General features: G+C 40.6%; 1 protein-coding gene across 1 annotated transcript in view; it reads left to right on the forward strand.

Annotated features, from left to right (window-relative positions):
* Positions 1–18,653, forward strand: part of Gtf2f2 (general transcription factor IIF subunit 2) — a 158,613-nt gene extending 139,960 nt beyond the window's left edge. Inside the window, exons 7-8 of the mRNA XM_008827715.3 lie at positions 4,022–4,165; positions 18,311–18,653. Of these exons, the coding sequence (XP_008825937.1) occupies positions 4,022–4,165; positions 18,311–18,430 (264 nt within the window). The 3' untranslated portion in view covers positions 18,431–18,653. The remainder of the gene's footprint in view (positions 1–4,021; positions 4,166–18,310) is intronic.
* Positions 18,654–19,991: the final 1,338 nt, after the last annotated feature.

Consider the following 19,991-nt stretch of genomic DNA (forward strand, 5'->3'; position numbering starts at 1 on the left):
AGCACCATTTGCTGAAGATGCTGTCTTTCCTCCAGTTAATGTTCTTGGCCCCTTTGTCAAATATCAGGTGGCTAAAATTGCAATTACTCATATTTGGGTGTTCGATTTTGTTCCATTGGTCTATGGGTCTGTTTTTATGCCAGTACCATATTGTTTTTATGACTATAGCTCTGTAGTAGAGCTTAAAATCTGGTATAGTAATCCCCCCAGCATTGCTCTTAGTTCTCAGGGTTGTTTTGGCTATCCGGGGTCTCTTGTGCTTCCATATGAATCTTATGTGCCACCACGCCCAACTTCTTGTAGGGTTACATTTCTAGTGCAGAAAAAGCTCTCTTAATGCAGGGTGGTGCTTCCACTTTTATCATGGTTATTATTTTGTATGTTTGACTTTTCAGATTGTCCTTTGTTTGGTTATTGGGGATTTTTTTTTTTTAAAGACAGTGCTTCATGTAGCCAAGGATGGCCCTGAACTCCTGATAATCCTACTGTACTTCTACATGTGAAATTATAGGCCTACACCACCATGCCTGGATTTCAGTTTCCTCTTTTAGTAACAGGAAGCATTAGGCCACATTACTCCTAGGAATTGAGCCATTGACAAACATGGTTAACACAAAAAGATTAGCCTAAGCATCAAGTGTGTCCTCCGTCCTGTGTGTCATCATAGTCCTTCACGTACACACACACACACACACACACACACACACACTTGAGACAGGGTCTCTAGCCCCAGCTGACTGATCTCTAATGTTCATGTATCTAAGGATGACCTTAATCTTTTGATCCTTCTCCTTCGTACTCCCCAGTGCTGGGATTACAGGGGTATGCCACTTGCCCATGGGTTTCCCCCTGAGTTTTAAAGGAGGAGAGCACCAATGTTGGGTGCAATTTGTATATCTGAGGTGAGAGCACGTAAACCAAGATGCTTATAATTTTGGTAGAATTTTGTGGTTTTCTTCCTACTTATTAACATTTGTTAATTTAATATGTTGGTTTGAAATTTTCTTTCTAAAATCTCATTTTTGATTCAGGCCTTATTGGCTCTAGATTTGGAATTTTGAAAAAAGAACAAAACAAAGTCTGTTCTCACCATCGCCAGCTATAGAATGTGTGCCTTCCCCGAAATGAGCCATTTTGCTATATTGGCATGGTTGTATAAAGTCATTTTTCCTATTAATCTTTCTACTCCTTTACCCATTTTATACAGAGAAGATCCTGCTGATACGCCATCACTTCTCTTTCCTGAATTCAACTTCTCCTGTATTCTTTCTGCTTCAGTCAAACCTGGGAAGGGAGTGTGCTCAGAAGATAAGGTGCTTGGGAGACTCAGAAGCCTTGCACCTTCTCCTGCTAGAATAGTCACTTCCTTTGCATTGTTCTCAGAGATCAATGACCTTTGGGAATAAATGAAATCACACACTTTACTCAACCCTTGAGGGGAACCTTGGCCTTCCCACTTTCCTGTGTCTGGGTCTAACATCCTCTATTTTACAGATCCCAGGTTAAGTTTCTGTTAGCCACACTGAACCAGAATAAAGGATTATAATGTCTTTTTTCTCAAACATGGTATTTCCCTGCTTTGTCCCCCAGAGCCCTTCTCTAGTCTGCAGCACAATCCAAAAGAAAAGCTTGCTGGAGTATAGAGTACTCAAAGGGTTTCAGGGTACAGATAAGTAAACAAGGAAAGCAGTATGTTATCGTTGTTAACAAAGAAAGGCTAACATTTACCCCAAGAGCCCCCAGGATTCCATTCTGCTGGCTAACCCAAAGACCCTGGTGCTTGGAGTTGCTGGTCTTTCCTGCTTTCTTTTTCCTCAGTGTGATCATTCTGTTAGTTCTGTCCTTTCAACCCCAGAGAAAACACGTATTTGTATTCTTCTAAATCAGTTTTGGCAGCACATAAGTATTTTTCTTTTATGCTATTTTCAACCCTACCCCCCCAAAAAATAATTTTATGTATTTTTTTTATTGCTACTGAGACAAGTATTCTATCACTGATCTCTGACCCCAGCTTTTTTTATTTTCTATTTTGAGACAGGGTCTCACTAAATTGTTCCAAAATGGCTTTGAACTCAGCCCAGACAGACTTGAACTTTTGATCGTCTTGTCTTTAGTCTCCCAAGTAGCTGGGATTACTTGGTCTGTGCCAATAGGCCTGGCTCATCAGAAAGTCTTGAACCTGGAAGTTGTGGCCCACATTTCCTTTTTTTTTTTTGCATTGTAATCTTGTCCTAGGTAGTTCTGTGGTTTATTATCCCTACAGTTAAATGTGTGCGTGAGAGAAGGAGAGAGAATGTAAAATTCTAAAACACCAACCATAAGAAAAGGATAGCTTTTAAAAGGGAAGATTGTCTTATTGTTTCTCAGTATGGTGGCTAACACATAGCCCATGATTAATATGTTGAAAAGTAAATGGAACTTGAGTTTTACTCTCAAGGTTTATTTAGAAAAAAAAAAAAAAAAGATTAAGTAAGTCCTTTCCCCTTGTCTGGTTCCTAAATGTATGTAATTGAAAGAGGAATCTTGTCAAAGTTACCTCTAGCCTCTACTGTTAAGCTTCTGATTATATTTAAGATATATTTTTAGTTTAACACCAGTAGATCCATGGAAACTAACCTTTATCTTTATGTGACAAATCCTTTTGTGAAAATAAAGTGCATAAGCCTAACTCCATCAGGTTCGAATTTAGTTGTTCATTTTCAAATGCCTGTCACTATTTTTGAAACTTGTCTCTGAGTTATAGTCATCCCAGTTGATGTGCAGGACTTTGTTCTCTAGACCTTCTGTAGCTCACTGGTGACCAAGGATGGGGCTTGGATTTTCCTCCAACCAATGCCTATATTTTATAAAATTCAATGTTCCTTTAAAAATGTTAACCAATTGAAATAAGTAAATAGAAGTTGTATACTCCCTCTTTTTATATATGGGGGTGGGGTGTGCAGAATACGAGGAGGCAAGAACAGCATTGTAGTCACCAGAGCCCCAGGGATCTATCTGCCTGTCTCCACCTGGCACTAGGATTACAAGTACTCATCGCCCATCGTGCCTGGCTGTTACTTGGGTTCTATGGCTCAAGCTCTGGTCCTCATGCTTGAAAGGCAAGCACTTTGCATATTTTCAAAGCAAAGACAGTTTCCTACAGAGGGAAAGAGCGGCTTCTCATCATAGTCGGTCCCCTAACTGGTGCGTGTGAGGCATATGACACTGAGATACACAAAACATGGTCTTAGTATCTTGTGTTTATATGAATAGGAGGTATTTCACTTTTCATTTTTATGTTGAAAATTAGAGTACAGGCTAGATGTGGTGGCACAAGCTTTTAATCCCAGCACTCAGGAGGCAGAGGCAGGCAGATCTCTATGAGTTCTAGGCCAGTTGGGGCTACGGGGAGACTCTGACTCCAAAAGAAAAGAAAAAAAAAAATTAGAGTATATTATCCAGGTAAATTTAGAGGGCACGTGATACAACAAAATGAAGATTCCAGAAAAATAGCTTGCTGGTGTACAAGTCCTACGTATCTATGTGTCCTTTTTGTTGTTCAGTCTACTTCAGAGTATGAAGTTGAAGGTATGGCACAGGCCAGGAGGAGAAAGGCTTCTGGCTCTGTTCACAGCCCTTTTTTTACTAGTGCTTCCCAGATTCCTCAGGGTCCAGAGAGCCTGTCCTGTGCTCATGGACTCATTTCAAAAGATGATACCTACCAAGTGAAGTTTACTACACAAAGTGATCTCACTCTATTTTGGCTAATCAAAAACAAGGGAACTGCAAGAGAGTTTCTGAGGAACCTAAGCTTTATGGTTATAAAGCTTCAAGGAAAACTGAAAATGGTCTACAGATCAGCATTGTAACCATCTTAGATCCTTAAGGGTACTGGAAGCCCTGGGAGCCATAAGTCCATGTCCCGAGACTCTGTTCAAAGGCCTCTGAACTTTAAATGTAGTTCTCAAATGCCTACAGCAGAAAGGCCTGTTGCAGAATGAATGTGAATTCATACTTTTCTTTCTTTTGCTTTTGCCTATAGATTGAATATGAAAGGAAAAAGAAAGAAGATGGAAAGCGCGCTCGAGCAGACAAACAACATGTACTCGACATGCTATTTTCAGCCTTTGAGAAACATCAGTATTATAATCTTAAGGACTTGGTGGACATCACAAAACAGCCTGTGGTATGTACGTTCATGCTGATTCACCGGTGTGTCCTGCTATCATTAGTGAGGGGAAGCGTAATTAAGTTCATGCTCACACTAATGACAGACATATCTGAATGCAGCTATTTCTTTTGAACATCAGCGAAGTAGCTTAGTGGGCAAAGGCACTTGCTATACAAGCCTGCCAACCTGAGTTCAAGCCTCTGAACCACAGTGGAAGGAGAGAACTGACTCTGCAAGTTGTACTCTGACCCCCCACACACACATAATAATAATATTTTCTAGATATGATTAATAGCAACAATTTCATATGAGGAAAAGAAACTAGTCTTTTTTTTTTTCTTAACATTAAAAGGTTAACATTTTACCTTTTACATTCTTAATTTTGCATTTTTTGTGAGGAAAGTGCTCTGCTGCTGTGTTAGCAATTCATCTTTAATGACTTCATTCCCTCAGGCATCAAAGCCTTAGAAACAGCATCCAAGCTAGATTAAAATACTTAAAAAAGAATAATTTATTCGCAAGCTGTGTTTCTTCTGGTTTTAGTGAAGTTTATCTTTGTTACTTTAATTTGTAAATATGTCTACATGAAAAGTCCATTCCAGACACTCTGAAAGCAAATAAAGTGTTTTTAGAGGATAAAATATACACAAATTAGAAGTGGGGAAGTAACGCTTACAGAGGGGCATTCCAGTGATACTGGGGAAGGCAGTTTCTTTGCTGACATGAGATACAAGGTTTATTCACTTTGCATCAAAGGAAAGTGTGTTTGGGTGGGTATGTTGTGTTGGTTGTGGTGTTGCGTCCCTATAATCTCAGTACTCAGAAGGCTAAAGTGGGAAGATCACAAGTTCAAGGCCAGTTTGGACTATGCACATATGTACCCTGGTTCAAACAAAAACCAAAAGCATGTCTTTCAGTTATTTAGATTTTTTTTCCCCCTTTTCTCTTTTTCTTTTTTTTTTTTTTTTTTTTTTTTTTTTTTCCTTTTTTGAGACAGGGTCTCACTATTTATCCCTGACTGTCTTAAAACTCATTGTGTAGACCAGACTGGCCTTGATCTTCTGTTTGCCTGCCGAGTGCTGGGATTAAAGATGTGTTCCACCAACGCCCAGTCCTGTACAGATCATTTTCAAGGTGAACTCAGGAGATTTGCTAACTTAGTGACTATGTGCAAAGGCAGTTATGTTTTTCTAGGGGAAAGGTAAATAGTGTCACATTCTCATGGCAGACCATTGATCTAGAAAGTAGATACTTCTTATATTAAAATGATTTAGACACGGTATCAACTAGGGAGGCAGATTGTTCTTTTGAGAGAGGTTCTTGCTTTGTTGCTCTTGCTGAAACACTGTGTTGCCCAGGCTAACCTCAAGTTCCTAATCCTTCCTGCCTCATCTTCCTGAGGACTGGAGTTGCAGATGTATACACTATGTCTGCTCTTAATTTATTATTGATAACGAATTTACAGCTATCAAGTCTCACTACAACGTACCCTCTTTGGTATTAGCAGTACTAATACTATGTTTGCTGACCTTCATAATGTGATTTCCCCCCCTTCCCTTTTTTTCCTCCTTTCCTTCCCCTCCCCTCTGCCCCCCACATTTTTGCTGTCTTGCTATCTCAGCTGTATAGCCCAGGCTGGCCTCAAACTCATAGTCCTCCTGCCTTGGCCTCTGGAGCACTGGTAGCAGAGGCATGTGCTACCATACTCTCCTCTACTTATTTCTTCTCTGTGTCATTTTTTTCTCCCTGAAAACCTTCGTTTCTACATGCAGATTTACTCATTATGGAAACTGTCCCTAGGGACAGACTTTTTCCTCTCCTTTACTAATATGTAGTTTGCATGGATGGCCAAAAACAGTAGAATTTTCTCAAAGACAGATTAGCCAGTTTGAAAAGGCCAGACTTTGGTACCTGATATAAAGTTAGGAATGTAATATCCACTTAATGGAGCTTTTGCTTGTGGTTGAGCTTCTTGGGCTTTTTCCCCTCTAAAATATGAAAGATCAGAAGGAACCTATTATTTTTCCCTAGCACTTAGTGATCCTTACTTTTGCTGTGTTATGTCTGGTCTTCCTTAATCTTTTATCTGTAAAGTAGAAGTACACATCACATTTCCTTTTAAGATACAAGCCAGTGAAAAGTTTTAATTGCACCCATTGAAACCTGAAATTGCCAAGACTTCTCATTCTCAGCCCTACCACTCTGCTTCTAGTATACACCCCTTCACCAGTGTGCCTTTATAGTAAAAGTCCATAGGACCCCAGCTGCAGTTACAACTGGACTTCTCATTCCCTTGTACTCTATCCCAATTTCGGGCCATGTTTCAGGGAGACATATATGTAGCTATTGATGTAACTTATAAGTCAGTGATACCCATGCACATCGATCCAGTGTGCCACCTTTTTTTTTTCTTGTATTTATTTTGTGTGTATGTGGGTGCATGTGTAGAGGTCAGAGGATGACTTAAAAGAGTCACTTCTCTATACCATGTGGTTCTGAGGATCAGACTAAGGTATTCAGGCTCAGCCACAGGTACCTTTACTCACTGAGCCATCTTGCCAGCCCCCTAATGTAACACCTTTTAATTCCAAATATATAGTTGATCAGTTGGCGTGTTTTTAATAGAGTAGGTTCAGGTCACCAGGAAAAACTAAATGCAGCTTGGTGCCCATACTTTAAGCCCTTCAGCTTTCATAATACTTGCCAGTAGTTACTGATCTGCAAGGTAGGCTTCCATACCCAAAACAGTTGCAATGCTGTATCAGCAGTCAAGTAGGATTAACCCAACATTCAGAGGCTATTCCACATAGGCCTAATTAAAGATTTGAATAAAAGTAAGGAAAAATTGGAATTGGGCTCAGCGGTTCAGCACACATACTGCTGTTCCAAACAACTCAAGGTTGGTTCCCAGCACCCAAGTGAGGCAGCTCACAACCACCTACAACTCCAACTCCAAGGAATCTGTTATACTCTTCTGGACTCAGTTACAGTGTTTTTTAAAAGTCATTAGGTGTGGTGGTGCATGCCTTTAATTCTAGCACTTGGGAGGCAGAGGCAGGTGGATCTCAGAGTTTGAGGCCAGCCTGGCCTACATAGTGAGTTACAGACCAGCTGGGTCTACAGGGAGACCCTGCCTCAAAAAGCCAAAAAAAAGGACAAAGTGACTAGAAAATTTGAAATACTGTGCATTTTCCAATGAAAAATAAAAATTTGCAAATATTCCTATTGGGGTCTATAAATTGGTAGAGATTTTAGCTGGAGGAACAGAAACCATCTGAAGCTAGGTTGAACAAGGTTGAACTAGGATTTATTCCCTCACTTAGCTGGAAAGTTCCAGAATGCATGTAGCTTTAGAGAAGGCTAGAACTGGCTTACTAATATTATTTAGTAAAAACTTTCTCTTCCACCTTTTCATCTTCCTTGTCTGTTATCTTTGTAGACAGGCAGAGTCTTACATAGAGTAGCCAGAATGGCTCATCCTGAAGCATCTCACAACTAGCAGCTACTCAAAGTTAGATCCTTCATAGTTATTCCAGTACAAGCCCCAGAATGGGTTCTGACTTTGTGTGCTATTCCTAGACAAAAGGAATGGGACCAACCAAGGACCACTACTTCTCCCTCTCTATACTATTTAGAACAGTGCCTAATCAGTATTATTCCCCCCTTTTTAAAAATACTTTATTATTTTTATTTTATGTGTATGCGTGTATTGCCTGCATGCAGGTAAGTGCACCAGTGTCGTGCAATGTCCACGGAAGACAGGAGAAGCTAACGGATCCCCTGGAACTGGAGTTATGGACAGTTGTTAGCTGCTCTATGTGGATGCTGGGATTCGAACCCGGGTCTTCTGCAAGAACAACCAGTGTCCTTAACCACTGAGCCATCTCTCCAGCCCCATATTATCCCCTTTTTGCTGTTGCAGATTTATTGTGTTCAAAACAGATCTCTTTTGGGGGGGGGGTATGGGTACACATGCACATGTATGCACATACATGTAGAGGCCAGGGCAAACATCAGGTATCATTAGGACTTCCCAGTTAGACTAAGCTCACTTAACTAGCAAGCCCCAGGGATCTGCCTGTATCCTCCTCCTCAGTGCAGGGAGTACTAGCATGTATCACCATGCTCAGCTTTTTTACATGGATTCTGGGGCTCAAACTCAGGTCCTCATGCCTGCACATCAAGCATTTAACAACAGGGTCACTTCCCTGGTCCCAGAACAGAACTCTTGATTCCCATACCACACCAAGCCTCTTTTTCAGTAAGTGACCCCACCATTCCCAAGTTGCTCAAGCCAGACACACCTGTGTCCCTATTTCTTCTTCTTGCTGTGTTCTACAAATTAAGATGTATAGATCTCTCATTTAGGTTCTTTTTTTAAAAAAAATATTTTATTTTTATTTTATGTGTATGAGTGTATTGACTGCATGTGAGTGCACTCGTGTCGTGCAATGCCATGGAGGTCAGAAGAGGGCTTTGGATTCCCCTGGAACTGGAGTTAAGGACAGTTCGTAGCTGCCATGTGGGTGCTAGGAATCGAACCCGGGTCCTCTGCAAGAGCATTCAGTGCTCTTAACCACTGAGCCATCTCTCCAGCTCCTCACTTGGGTTCTTAAAAGTAAAAAGTGGTGTAAGAGCAGTTGAGTTGGGTTTTTTGTTTTGTTTTTTGTTTTTTTCTTAATTTATTAACAGACCCCGAGCAAGCTTAGTGGCTTGGACATAGTTCTCCTGACTTCAGCTAAGGAATGTCTTTGTTTTTTTCTTTTTTTATGTGTATAAGTGTGTTGCCTGCATGTATATGAGCCATCTCTCCAGCCCCAGAGGAATGTCTTTCATCATGTTGTCTGATGTTTATTCCAGCATGTATATAGATCGGCAGACAACCAAGGAAAGTATTTTTCTGACAAAGGAATGTCTTTTTGTTTGGTTTTTTTTTTTTGGTGTTGTTGTTGTTGTTGTTTGTTTTTTGAGACAGCGTCTCTCTGTAGCCCCAGCTGGCCTAGAACTCGCTATTTAGACGAGGCTGGCCTCCATCTCACTGTAATCCACCTGCCTCTGCTGGGACTAAAGGCATGCACTACCATGCCTGGCTAGGCATTTTTGTCCCGAAAAGATTGCTTTCTGCTTTTTTATTGAGTCATCATTATTCATAGCCAAATATGTAGAAAATAGAGCTTGAGTTTTGTCTTTGCTAGTTCCATTCCTAATCCCAAAGCAAAATAGATTTCTTAAAAAATTTGTTTATTGTATGAATGTTTTGCCTGCATGTATATAAGTGTACCACATGTGATGCGTGCAAATGCCCATAGAGGCCAGAAGAGAGAATCAGATCCCCTAGAGTCTAAAGTTAGAGTCAGTTATTAGCCCCGATGTTGGTGCTGGGAACAAAGCAGCCAGTGCTCTAAACTGTGGAGTCATCTCCAACCCCTGTAGCTTTTTTTTTTTTTCCTCTCTATTTCACATACTCATTTTTCCTGAAGTAGAAATTTTTTAAATTTTTTATTTATATTTTTATTTTATGTGTATGCATGTATTGCCTGCATGTAGGTAAGTGCACCTGTTTCGTACAATGTACAATGAGTCAGAAGAGGCTTTCTGATGTGCTGGCATTTGAACCTGGGTCTTCTGCAAAAACAACCAGTGTTCTTAACTGCTGAGCCATCTCTCCAGCCCCCTGAAGTAGACATTTTAATTTGGGGGCTGAAGAGATGGCTTGGCAATTAAGAGCACTGGCTGCTCTTGCAGAGGACCCAGATTCAGTTCCCAGCACCCATGTACAGCTAACAACCTCCCATAACTCCATTTTCAGGGGATCTGACACCCTCTTCTGATCTCCACTGACATTGCATGACACAGGTACATTTACATACATGCAGTCAATACACTCATACACATAAAATAATAATTTTTTTTTTTTTTTTGTCTTTTTGAGGCAGGTTCTCTCTGTAGCTCCAGCTGGCCTGGAACTCACTATGTAGACCATACTGGCCTCAAAATCACAGATATCCACCTGCCTCTGCCTCCCAAGTGCTGGGATTAAAGGCATGTGCCACCACACCCAACTAAATAAAATATTTTTAAAAGAAATTTGAATTTTAAAACAAAAAAGACAACCAATTTCCCGGTTGAGTATGGTAATTAGTGAATATTTCTTTTGAACTTTTTGTATCATTATTAGTATTAGTATTAGTATTAGTATTGGTAGTAGAAATAGAGACAACATACTATGAAAAGAAAGGCTCATGACACTGGAAGTGGGCTAGAGAGTTGCGGTAGGTCCAAAATTTAAAAGGCCACAATCTAAATTTTTTGACTGTTTTAAGACAGGATCCCTGTAGCCCAGGTTGGCGTAAACTTGCTATGTAGCTTAGGAGAACCTTAACTTTGGATCTTGTCTCCACTTCCTAAGTTCGAAGATTTACAGGTATATAGATTGATACTAAATTTGTTATGGAACTATAACAGTTTCCCTTTAATTTCTTCAACGATTTGAGGGTTTTCCTTTTCTCCTTCACTTCTTTTCTTTCTCAGTTCTGGGGCTCTATCCCTAGCCCTGTTTTTACTTTTTATTTGGGGATGGGGTCTCACTAAGTTTCCCAGACTGGCCCTGACCTCAAGCAGCAGCTCCAGCAGGCCTGAACTTTGCTGTCCTCTTGCCTGACCTTCCTGAGCATCAGGACTTAGGGTAGCACCAGGCCCAGCTCCTCACTTCATTTCTGAATGTCACATTTGAGATGAATTTAGTAACATGCCAAATAACTCAAGATTTTACAGAAGATATTACATAGATGAGAGCAATAGCTCAGACAGGCATCTGGTAAACACGTGTACATTTATTTATATACAAAAAACACAGACTTTTCCCTTAAGTGGTAACTCACAAAAATTTATATTTATTATAAAAAATGCCATTTCTAGTAAAATCTCCTTCCTCATTCTTTCATTCCATTCAGTGTTAAAGATTTACTTTTATTTATGTGTCAGTGTAAGTGATTCCAAGTGTGTGAGTACCCTGAGAGGCCAGAAGAGGGTATTGGATCCCTTGGACCTGGAGTTACAGTTGGTTGTGAGCCACCTGATGTGCTTGGGAGCAAAACCTGGTTCTTTTGGAAGAGCAATAAGCACTCTTAACTCCTGAGCCATCTTTTCAGCCCCTCCATTCAGTTTTTAAGACATAAAGTAAAAATATTAAGATTTTAACTACCTTCTATTTAATTTCTCAAGCTAGAAAGGTATATTTTCGAGCTCCCCACCCATATGGCAATAATTTCTTTCTAGAAAGAATTTCATGTTGAACTTTGTATTCAAGAATGCATTAGTAGGCCAGGAATGGTGGTGCTCGTCTTTAATCCCAGTACGGGGGGTGCAGAGCCAAGCAGATCTCTGTGAGTTCAAGGATAGCCTGGTATGCATTGTGAGTTCTGGGCTAGCTGGGGCCACAGGGAGACCCTGTCTCCAAAAGAATGCAGAATGAAGAAGAAGTCAGGGCCAGTCTGGGCAACTTAGTGAGACCCCACCCCCAAATTAAAAGTGAAACTAGGGCTAGGGATAGCAGGAACTGGGGAGATAGTTCAGTAGTTAAGAGCACTGGCTGCTCTTACAGAGGACTGGCTTTGGTTCCCCACCCCCACATGGTGACTAACAACCTTCTATAATTCCAGTTCCAGGGTATCTGATGCCCTCTTCAGCCTCCACAGGTATTACACACACATGGTGCACTTACATGGAGACAAAACACTCATTTAGATAAAGTAAAAATGAATAATTGTTTTTTTTAAAGCCCTTTAAAGAATGCATTAGTTATGGGGGATCTGTAACTCTGTGTCTGGAGAACTGTTTGAGGTACACATTCTCTCCTCAGCTAGTGGTTCAGGTACCAGAGGATAATCTTGGTGAAGGACCTTGTAGTACCAAACTGAACTTCAAGTCTGTATGCAGCATCATAGAGCTAGTCCTTATTTCCATTCTGGAAATCTCAAGACAGAGATTTTAATTATGAATAGCATACATAGCCAGGCACCATATAATTGTCTAATTCAAACACTAAAAAAGTATTATCTTAATTTTTTTTTAAAGACAGAACTTCACTGTATTGCACAAGCTAGCCTTGAACTACCTGTGTAGCCTAGGCTGGTCTCAAACTTAGCATCCTGCTAGCCAGCCTTCCAGTTGCTGGGATTATAGGCATTTGCTAGCATATCCAGTTTCATCTTAAGTCATTGTTCTTCTCAATTTAAAACCTTGTTTTTGTCATAAGTTATATATTTACTAAACTGTACAGGTCAGTGTATTTTAGAATGCTAAAAGTTATCACAAGAAGGGAGTAGTGGCGTATGCCTTTAATCCCAGCACTTGGGAGGCAGAGGGAGGTGGATCTCTTGAGTTTGAGGCCAGCCTGGTCTATAGAGTGAGTTCCAGGCTACAGGGAGACCCTGTCTCAAAAAAAAAAAAAAACAAAATAATCATAGTCAGCTTTAAAACACTTTCATCACCACAGAAAGAAATCCCTTATCTATTAGCAGTTCCCTACCCTCAAAATGAGTGTTATTTTCTCCTTTATCTATTAATATTTTCACATCTCTATTTTTCCCTAATGATTTTAAATATATATATCACTTTGTTCCCAGCTTTAAATCTTTATAGCTCAACACGTAATAACCCAAAATCAGCAATATTCGGTATATAAGTAAACTATAATCCAGTTTAGAAGTATGTTTTTGTTTTTGTCTTTTTTGAGACAGGGTCTCCCCATAGCACCAGCTGTCCTGGAACTCATTATGTAGACCAGGCTGGCCTTGAACTTACAGAGATCCACCTGCCTCTGCCTCCCAAGTGCTGGGATTAAAGGTGTGCACCACCATACCCGGCTCTAGAAGCATGTTTTTAATCAAAGTTAAAAGTAAAAGAAGGCAGACTTTGTTTATCTGAACTCTTCAAACTTGAGAAATATTTGCCAATGCCAGGTGTTGCTAGTGATGAAACTTGGTAGCACACAAATATTAATGCAATAATTCCCTGTTTTCCACGGTTTGGATTAAATGCAAAGTAGAGTGAGATAGAATTTTTCCCTTGACCATTTCACTACCTGTCTCCTGCTCAGAGCTTTCAAAGGGGAAAATATAGCCAATGGGACCCAAAGAAGCCATGGGATGGGAGTTGGAGTAGTTTGTAGAGAGGAGGAAATGAACCCCAAGAAAGAAAGGGAAAAAATGCAGGCAAAGCCCATTTTCCAGAGAAGGCCCCAGCATCACCTTCCCTCTCCTGTTTACAGTTTATTCTGTCTTCAGGTAGTGAAAGCATCTGTTGCCTTTCTTCACAATTTATTCCTAATGTGTGGTTTGTTTTTAATGCACAATTGTGTGCCTTGGAGTCACAGCCTCATTAGTGAATCCCTTGTTCTGTTGGCATTTCTGAAAGGAGTCATTCATCCCGCCCCCCCCCAAAAAAATCATGTAACAAAAAGTGTTAGTTACTGTGAAATTCTCATAGAACCAATAACACCCTTCCTGCTACTGGGTCCCTTTATAAAACACACATAGCACATATCCCATGTGCCTCCTGTGGTATATCTGTACATCAGGCATTTGGTCTAACTTTTGGGGGAAGATTTTGTAACTGAGAGTCTAGCAGGATATTATTAGCTTACTTAAAGCATTAGTAGTTGGTAATATGCTGTCGGAGATATTTTTAATGCCTGGCATAGTGGCACACAGCTTTGATCCCAGCACTGAGGAGGCAGAGGCAGGATGGTCTCTGAGTTCCAGGCCACCAGGGGCTACAGGATGACCCTGTCTCAAAAAAGATTGAATTGATTTATTATTAACATGTATTTTATATATATAATATGCTTATCATTGAAGTGCCTAGTGAAGTGAAATTCAGATAAATCTTTCATTTGGTTGTCATGAAGCAGTAGAAGAAAAGGTAAGAGAACTGGTCAGGAGTGAAGGGAGGCTGGAAGGGGAACAAAGAGCGACTGGTAGGCTACTGTGTTTTGTGGCTGCATTGTCCCAGGCTTTGGAGAATCAGGAAGTTGATCTTTGAATTTCTGACTTTTTAGTCACCAAAGTTTTATCTCAAGATGCAAATGCAAACCACATGCAAATCCCATAACCTCCTATGATCAAGGATGTGCTTTGCTTGCTGCATCCTTCCCAGAAGCTGTGGTGCTTCATCCCTTTTGCTCTGCATTCAGACTTGCTGTCAGTTCCCTCCCACACATGCCTTTGAAGCACTGAACCTGAGCCAGTATTGAATTGTGTGCTGCAGCTTGGTCCACACTCTAATGAGAAGCATCCCCAATCCCATGTGACATGAAGGTCTACTTGATTTGAGCATCCTTTTCTGAAATAGTTAAACTGAGAAGTCATTCCATTTTTAAAATGTGTGAGAAATAGAGCTTCTTTTTTTTTTTTTTTTTTTTTTTTTTTGAGACATGTCTTCCTGTAGCCTTGTAGCCAAGCTGTCCTGGAACTCACTATGTAGAACAGGCTGGCCTTGAACTCACAGAGATCCTCCTGCCTCTGCCTCCCAAGTGCTGGGACTACAGGCGTGCACCACCACACCCGGCAGAGCTGCTTTCTACACAGAATTGCTATTTAATTGAAATGAGCAAATACCCATCCTCAGAGAACATCTTGAAGCAGCCTGAGCCAGTGGCTCTTATAGCACCCTCTGTGTCTCTTACTTTCTTGCCTGTGTTTGTGCTGTTGTTACCACCCTAATCTACCAGTGGATTCTTCAAAGAAGGCAAAGGTTCTAGCCCATTTCACTGGCATGTTGTCAATTCTAGAATAAATACTGGGATGAATGTTTAAATAGCACAAGGAAATGAAATTAACAGTTTTCAGTCTGGGCAGAACTTTTTAACATCTCTACTCTTTCACACTAGAACATAGATTTTTAATAATAAATGTCATTTGAGTTCAGGTGGTATAGTTTATTCAGTTTTACTTCTCAAACTTGGTCACGCCTGAGATCAAAAGTAAAAAGAACTAGAATTCACATAATTTATTTCTACAGACTTTCTTAATGCTCTGCAGGTGATCACCACCTCCTTAGTCCTCACCTGCCTAATCACTCCAACATCTCTGCCCACTCTCATCATGCACTCGGTATCCATGATGTTTAATTGGCACTGGTGGTTTAAGAGGAAACAGGGGCATGTAGAGATAAGGACCTAAATTCAAGCTGAGCACAGAAACTGGGTTATTAAAAAATAATTTTAGGGAGCATATTAAAATCAGAGCTATGATTGATATATGTGCAGTATGAAATGTAATTCTGAGGCTTGAGGCAATTGTTGGGGAAATTGCTCTGGACTAATGACATTTAAGCCTAATCGTAAAGGTTCAGATATGAGGGACAGGTATAAGCATCATGGAAGTGGCGCTGATAAGGAAAAGCTTGGGAGCATGCAGATACAGAAATGACAAGTGTGGGGACAGGCAGCCCAGGGGATACATGCCTGTGGAGGGCCTTGAGACAAGACTTGTGGGCCAAGGGGACTCAACCATTGTGTGCTCTTCCCCTTAGGGATTTTATGACCATTTTTCCCTGTCATCACTACTTCTTTCTTTCCTGATATTATACCTACTCCCTCACAAGCTGATTCATTTGTTTAGAATAAAGTCTTCAGTTTGGATTTGAAATGTACTAAAGATCCAGGAAGTTCAAAACCACCACCCTGCAGACCTAGCCTGGCTAGGCATTGTGGTTCTAGTTGTGTTACTTGACAGATCCACAGTGTTTATCTCATCTCTGTTACAAGGAAAAGTGACATCTTTATGTATAAAGCTATCCTATATATAGTACTATCTACTAGTTTACCAAAATGAGTGGGGACTAGGAAGGCAACTGAATTTGTACACCGAAGACTTTTCATGTTTAACCCTTTTTAGGCTTTCCATTTTCTTTGCCAAGATAAGCACACAACTTGAAGTCAAGAGAACCACCTTTCTCTTGGGCTGCTGAAATGCTCCTGCTTGGTCTTTCCATTTGAACCCACTGCAGTACATCCACAACTGTGCGATTGTTTGTGCAACAGGAGCTTGGCCAACCTTACAAAAACCATTCTTTGGAATTTTACAAAAATGTCATTCTTGGCACCTAAACTGAGAACCATTTGTGCATACCCATCATTTTCCATTTATAAATCCAGTTTAATTAGATAGTAGTTTATGAACAGTGTCCCATTTTTCAGTTTGATTTGAAATAGCAGATAGCGGACGTGCGCATTACCTTCATGTCTCAAGCATTTATGCTTACTCATTCACATGCGTCCTTTAGCAAAGCTGAGTATAGAAGGTGTGGGAGGCAGGCAAGCCACCTGGGGGAAACCCAGGGCTCCCTTGGTTCATTGCTGCCACCTGCTGGGGCCTGTTTGCTGGAATGGGAAGGCTATCCAAGGGACCAAGGGACCTTCTAAGCAACCCAGGTATAGCTCCAGTGTTTATCAGCTGTTACATTTCTGGATGGCAACCAACCCCTCGCTGTATGACTTATGCACCATTACTCCAAATCAGGGTAAGAAGGAATTTCACTATTTGGTATCATGTAATGTCCTGGTGAGGTTCGGAGAACTCAGCCTATTAAGGGCTCAAAGATCCTGGAGTGTCAGAGCTACAAGAACCCTTAAAGAAAATATTGTGGAATTTTAAAAGTAGTTAAATGAATAGGTAGGGACTTGTCCAAATGCAGACTCTTCCTACCTAGCATGGTGGAGTATGCACATTATTACCAGCACTCAGGAGACACCAACAGGAGGGTCACAGGTTAGAGACCAGCCTGGTCAGCTTAGCGAGACCCTGTCTCAAAAAACAGTAGACACACACACACACACACACACACACACAGACGCCCAAAGTGGGGTTGCTCAAGATCCCCACACAATTCTAATGCAGAAGCTTCTCAACTGTTACAATTAATAATATTATCTCTTCCTACAATGAGATGAGTATCTTAATACTATAACTGGTTCTTTAAAGCATACATATAAAAGTTATTGCTGATTGGTTTGTTCTGTAGCAGAAAACATCACTTGTGAATAACTTTCCTTTTTAAAAAATATTTTTATGATTTTTTTAATGTGTATGAGTGTATTGCCTGTATATGTGTAAGTGCACACATGTCGTACAATGCCCAAGGAGGTCAGAAGAGGTTATCGGGTCCCATGGAACTGGAGTTATGGATGGATGTTAGCTGCCATTTGGTTCTGGGATTTGAACCTAGGTCTTTTGCAAGAGCAACCAGTGCTCTTAACCACTGAGCCATCTCTCCAGCCCTGACTTTCCTTTCTTGTCTAAGAAGGAAGTACTTGAGTTGGTCAGTTTATGGTGGGATGTTTCAGGTCTTGGGCGTTGGAAAGCAAAGGCAGGGTTAGCATTACAGTTGACATAGTCGTCATTTCCATGAATCTAGTAATCATTTGGTAAACTATCAGGGTCATAAAATTCCATAATATGGGCTCCTGGGGAAGAGCCAACCACAAGAAACCTGCACCCCCATGGTTCTATCATGTCTCTCCCTATCTTGGCAATCTTGGCCAACACACAAGTAATAGGAAGTACAGATACTTTTCCTTACTGTACAGGAAAAAAAGTAGCTTGATACATGGGTTTGAAAGCCCATTTTAGGCTGAGTGTGGTGCTATGCACCTTCAATCCCTGCAGTTAGTGGAGCCAACTTGTCTACATAGCAGGTTCTAGGCCAGCTATGGCTGCATAGAGAGACCTTGTCCCAAAAGAAAGACCCATCTTAGAAGTGAGAATTCTAGATACCTGTAGTGTGCTTGCTTCATTAAATATAATTTTCCCATCCTTCAAATATTTGTATAAGTACTACTGCTTCTGAAACGACTGATTCCAGTCTGACCATGAACTGAGTCCTTGAGGCCACTGAGCTCAAGAGCAGATTGCCTTTGGTCTGCTCCATCATGTAAATAAACTTCAATTGAAGCACTAGTCATTTATAGCATTTTCCTCTAAACTTTTTTCTTTAATCTGGCAAGTTGTTGGCATTCTAGACTTCTAGCCCATTGATGCTAATGACCATGTTTAATAGGGTTATGTATTGCTTGTGTATAATCAAAAAACAGTTTATTGAATTGCTTTATTTCCTGCCTTCCTAACATCTCTCGAGTTTTTTGTTTTTGGTTTTTAGGGATATCTGAAAGAAATCTTGAAAGAGATCGGTATTCAGAATGTAAAAGGGATCCACAAAAATACGTGGGAGCTGAAGCCAGAGTACAGGCATTACCAAGGAGAAGAAAAGAGTGACTGAGAACACTACCAGCATGTGACAGAAGAGCTAGAGTGGGCACTTGAGCAAGCCGCTCAGTAAGAGAACATGAAAGCCATGTGAGAATTGGAGGAAAATAACTGTGTCTTGAATTTCTTAGTAAATTTTTTAAAGCTATAAGTCCATAAAGTTTCCTAAGTGTTTTTTGAGAAGAAAAAATATTTATATTCTAAACATATATATTAAACCATATGATTCAGCAGGACAGTCTGGCACATGCATTTGTCCCAACACTTGGGAGGCTGAGACAGGAAGCCTTCTGGAATACACAGCAATGTCCTGTCTCAAAAAAAGAGAAATTATGAATAATATGAATAAGGGTTTGGGAATTAATGGCTAACAACAGTTCCAGAGGAATCCAATGCCCTCTTCTGGCCTCTGCAGGTACTACATGTACATGGCTACCATACATGCAGGCAAAACACTCCTAACACAAAATAAAACAACTGAAAATTAAATGCATTTCCAGAAATTCAAGCTCTTTCACCAGCTCCTCAGAGATTGACCTTGCCTCCAGAATTGCGTTCCCCACCCAGCAGGAAGGGGTTGACCTTCAGCTGTCACATGACATTGTCAATTAAATAAGGGTTGTCTGGGTACACCTGAGACAGGAAGTGTTAATGTCATTTCCCAGGACATGAAATACTCTTGAAGCTTCTTAGATTGATTTGGGTGGAGGCAGTACATATCCATGATGAATTTCTTTTTGTCCTTTTTTTTGAGACATGGTCTCCCTATAGCCCCAGCTGGCTAGATGTAGACCAGGCTGGCCTTGAGCTCACAGAGATCTGCCTGCCTCTACCTTTGCCTCTGTCTCTGCTTCCCAAGTGCTGGGATTAAAGGTGTGCGCCACCATGCCCAGCATATGATGAATTTTTTAGGGACAAAATGTCACATACTAGGTAATCCAAAATCATACCCACAGATAAGACCTCCAAAGCAAAAGATACTCAGCAAATTAAGCAACATGAAAGGTTGCTTAAAACAGGTGTATGCGTTATCATCTGCTTCTGGATGCTTACAGCCAAGCAGTGGTAGCAGATGCCAAAAATGTAAGAAAATCTTGTATAATGAAAGCAAGGAAATAATTATCCCTTGAAAGAAGGAATTTCCCATATTATTTGCTTCGAACAGAAAATCGCCAAAATACTGAGGTTTCGTGACTTTTTTTTTTTTTTTTTTTTTTTTTTTTTTTTTTTTTTTTTGCTTTTATCTTTTTGAGATAGGGTCTTCCTGTAGCCTCAGCTGGCCTAGAACTCACAGAGCTCTGCCTGCCTCTGCCTCCCAAAGTGCTGGGATTAAAGGTGCTTGCTACTGTACCTAACTTGTGACATTTCTTTAAGAAAGATATAGTTCTGTTTAAGAAGCCAGGTGCCTTTAATCCCAGCACTTAGGAGGCCAGCCTGGTCTATGTAGCAAATTTCAGACAAGCTGGGGCTATAGAGAGATCCTGTCTCAAAAAGGCAAAAAAAAATTCTGTTTAAGGAAGGTGGTCTCATACCCCCATCCTCTCTCAACTGTCTTTCCTGCCTCATTCTGGTGC

The sequence above is a fragment of the Nannospalax galili genome, unplaced genomic scaffold (assembly GCF_000622305.1).
Source record: "Nannospalax galili isolate Female #2095 unplaced genomic scaffold, S.galili_v1.0 scaffold430, whole genome shotgun sequence".
Classification (NCBI taxonomy): domain Eukaryota; kingdom Metazoa; phylum Chordata; class Mammalia; order Rodentia; family Spalacidae; genus Nannospalax; species Nannospalax galili.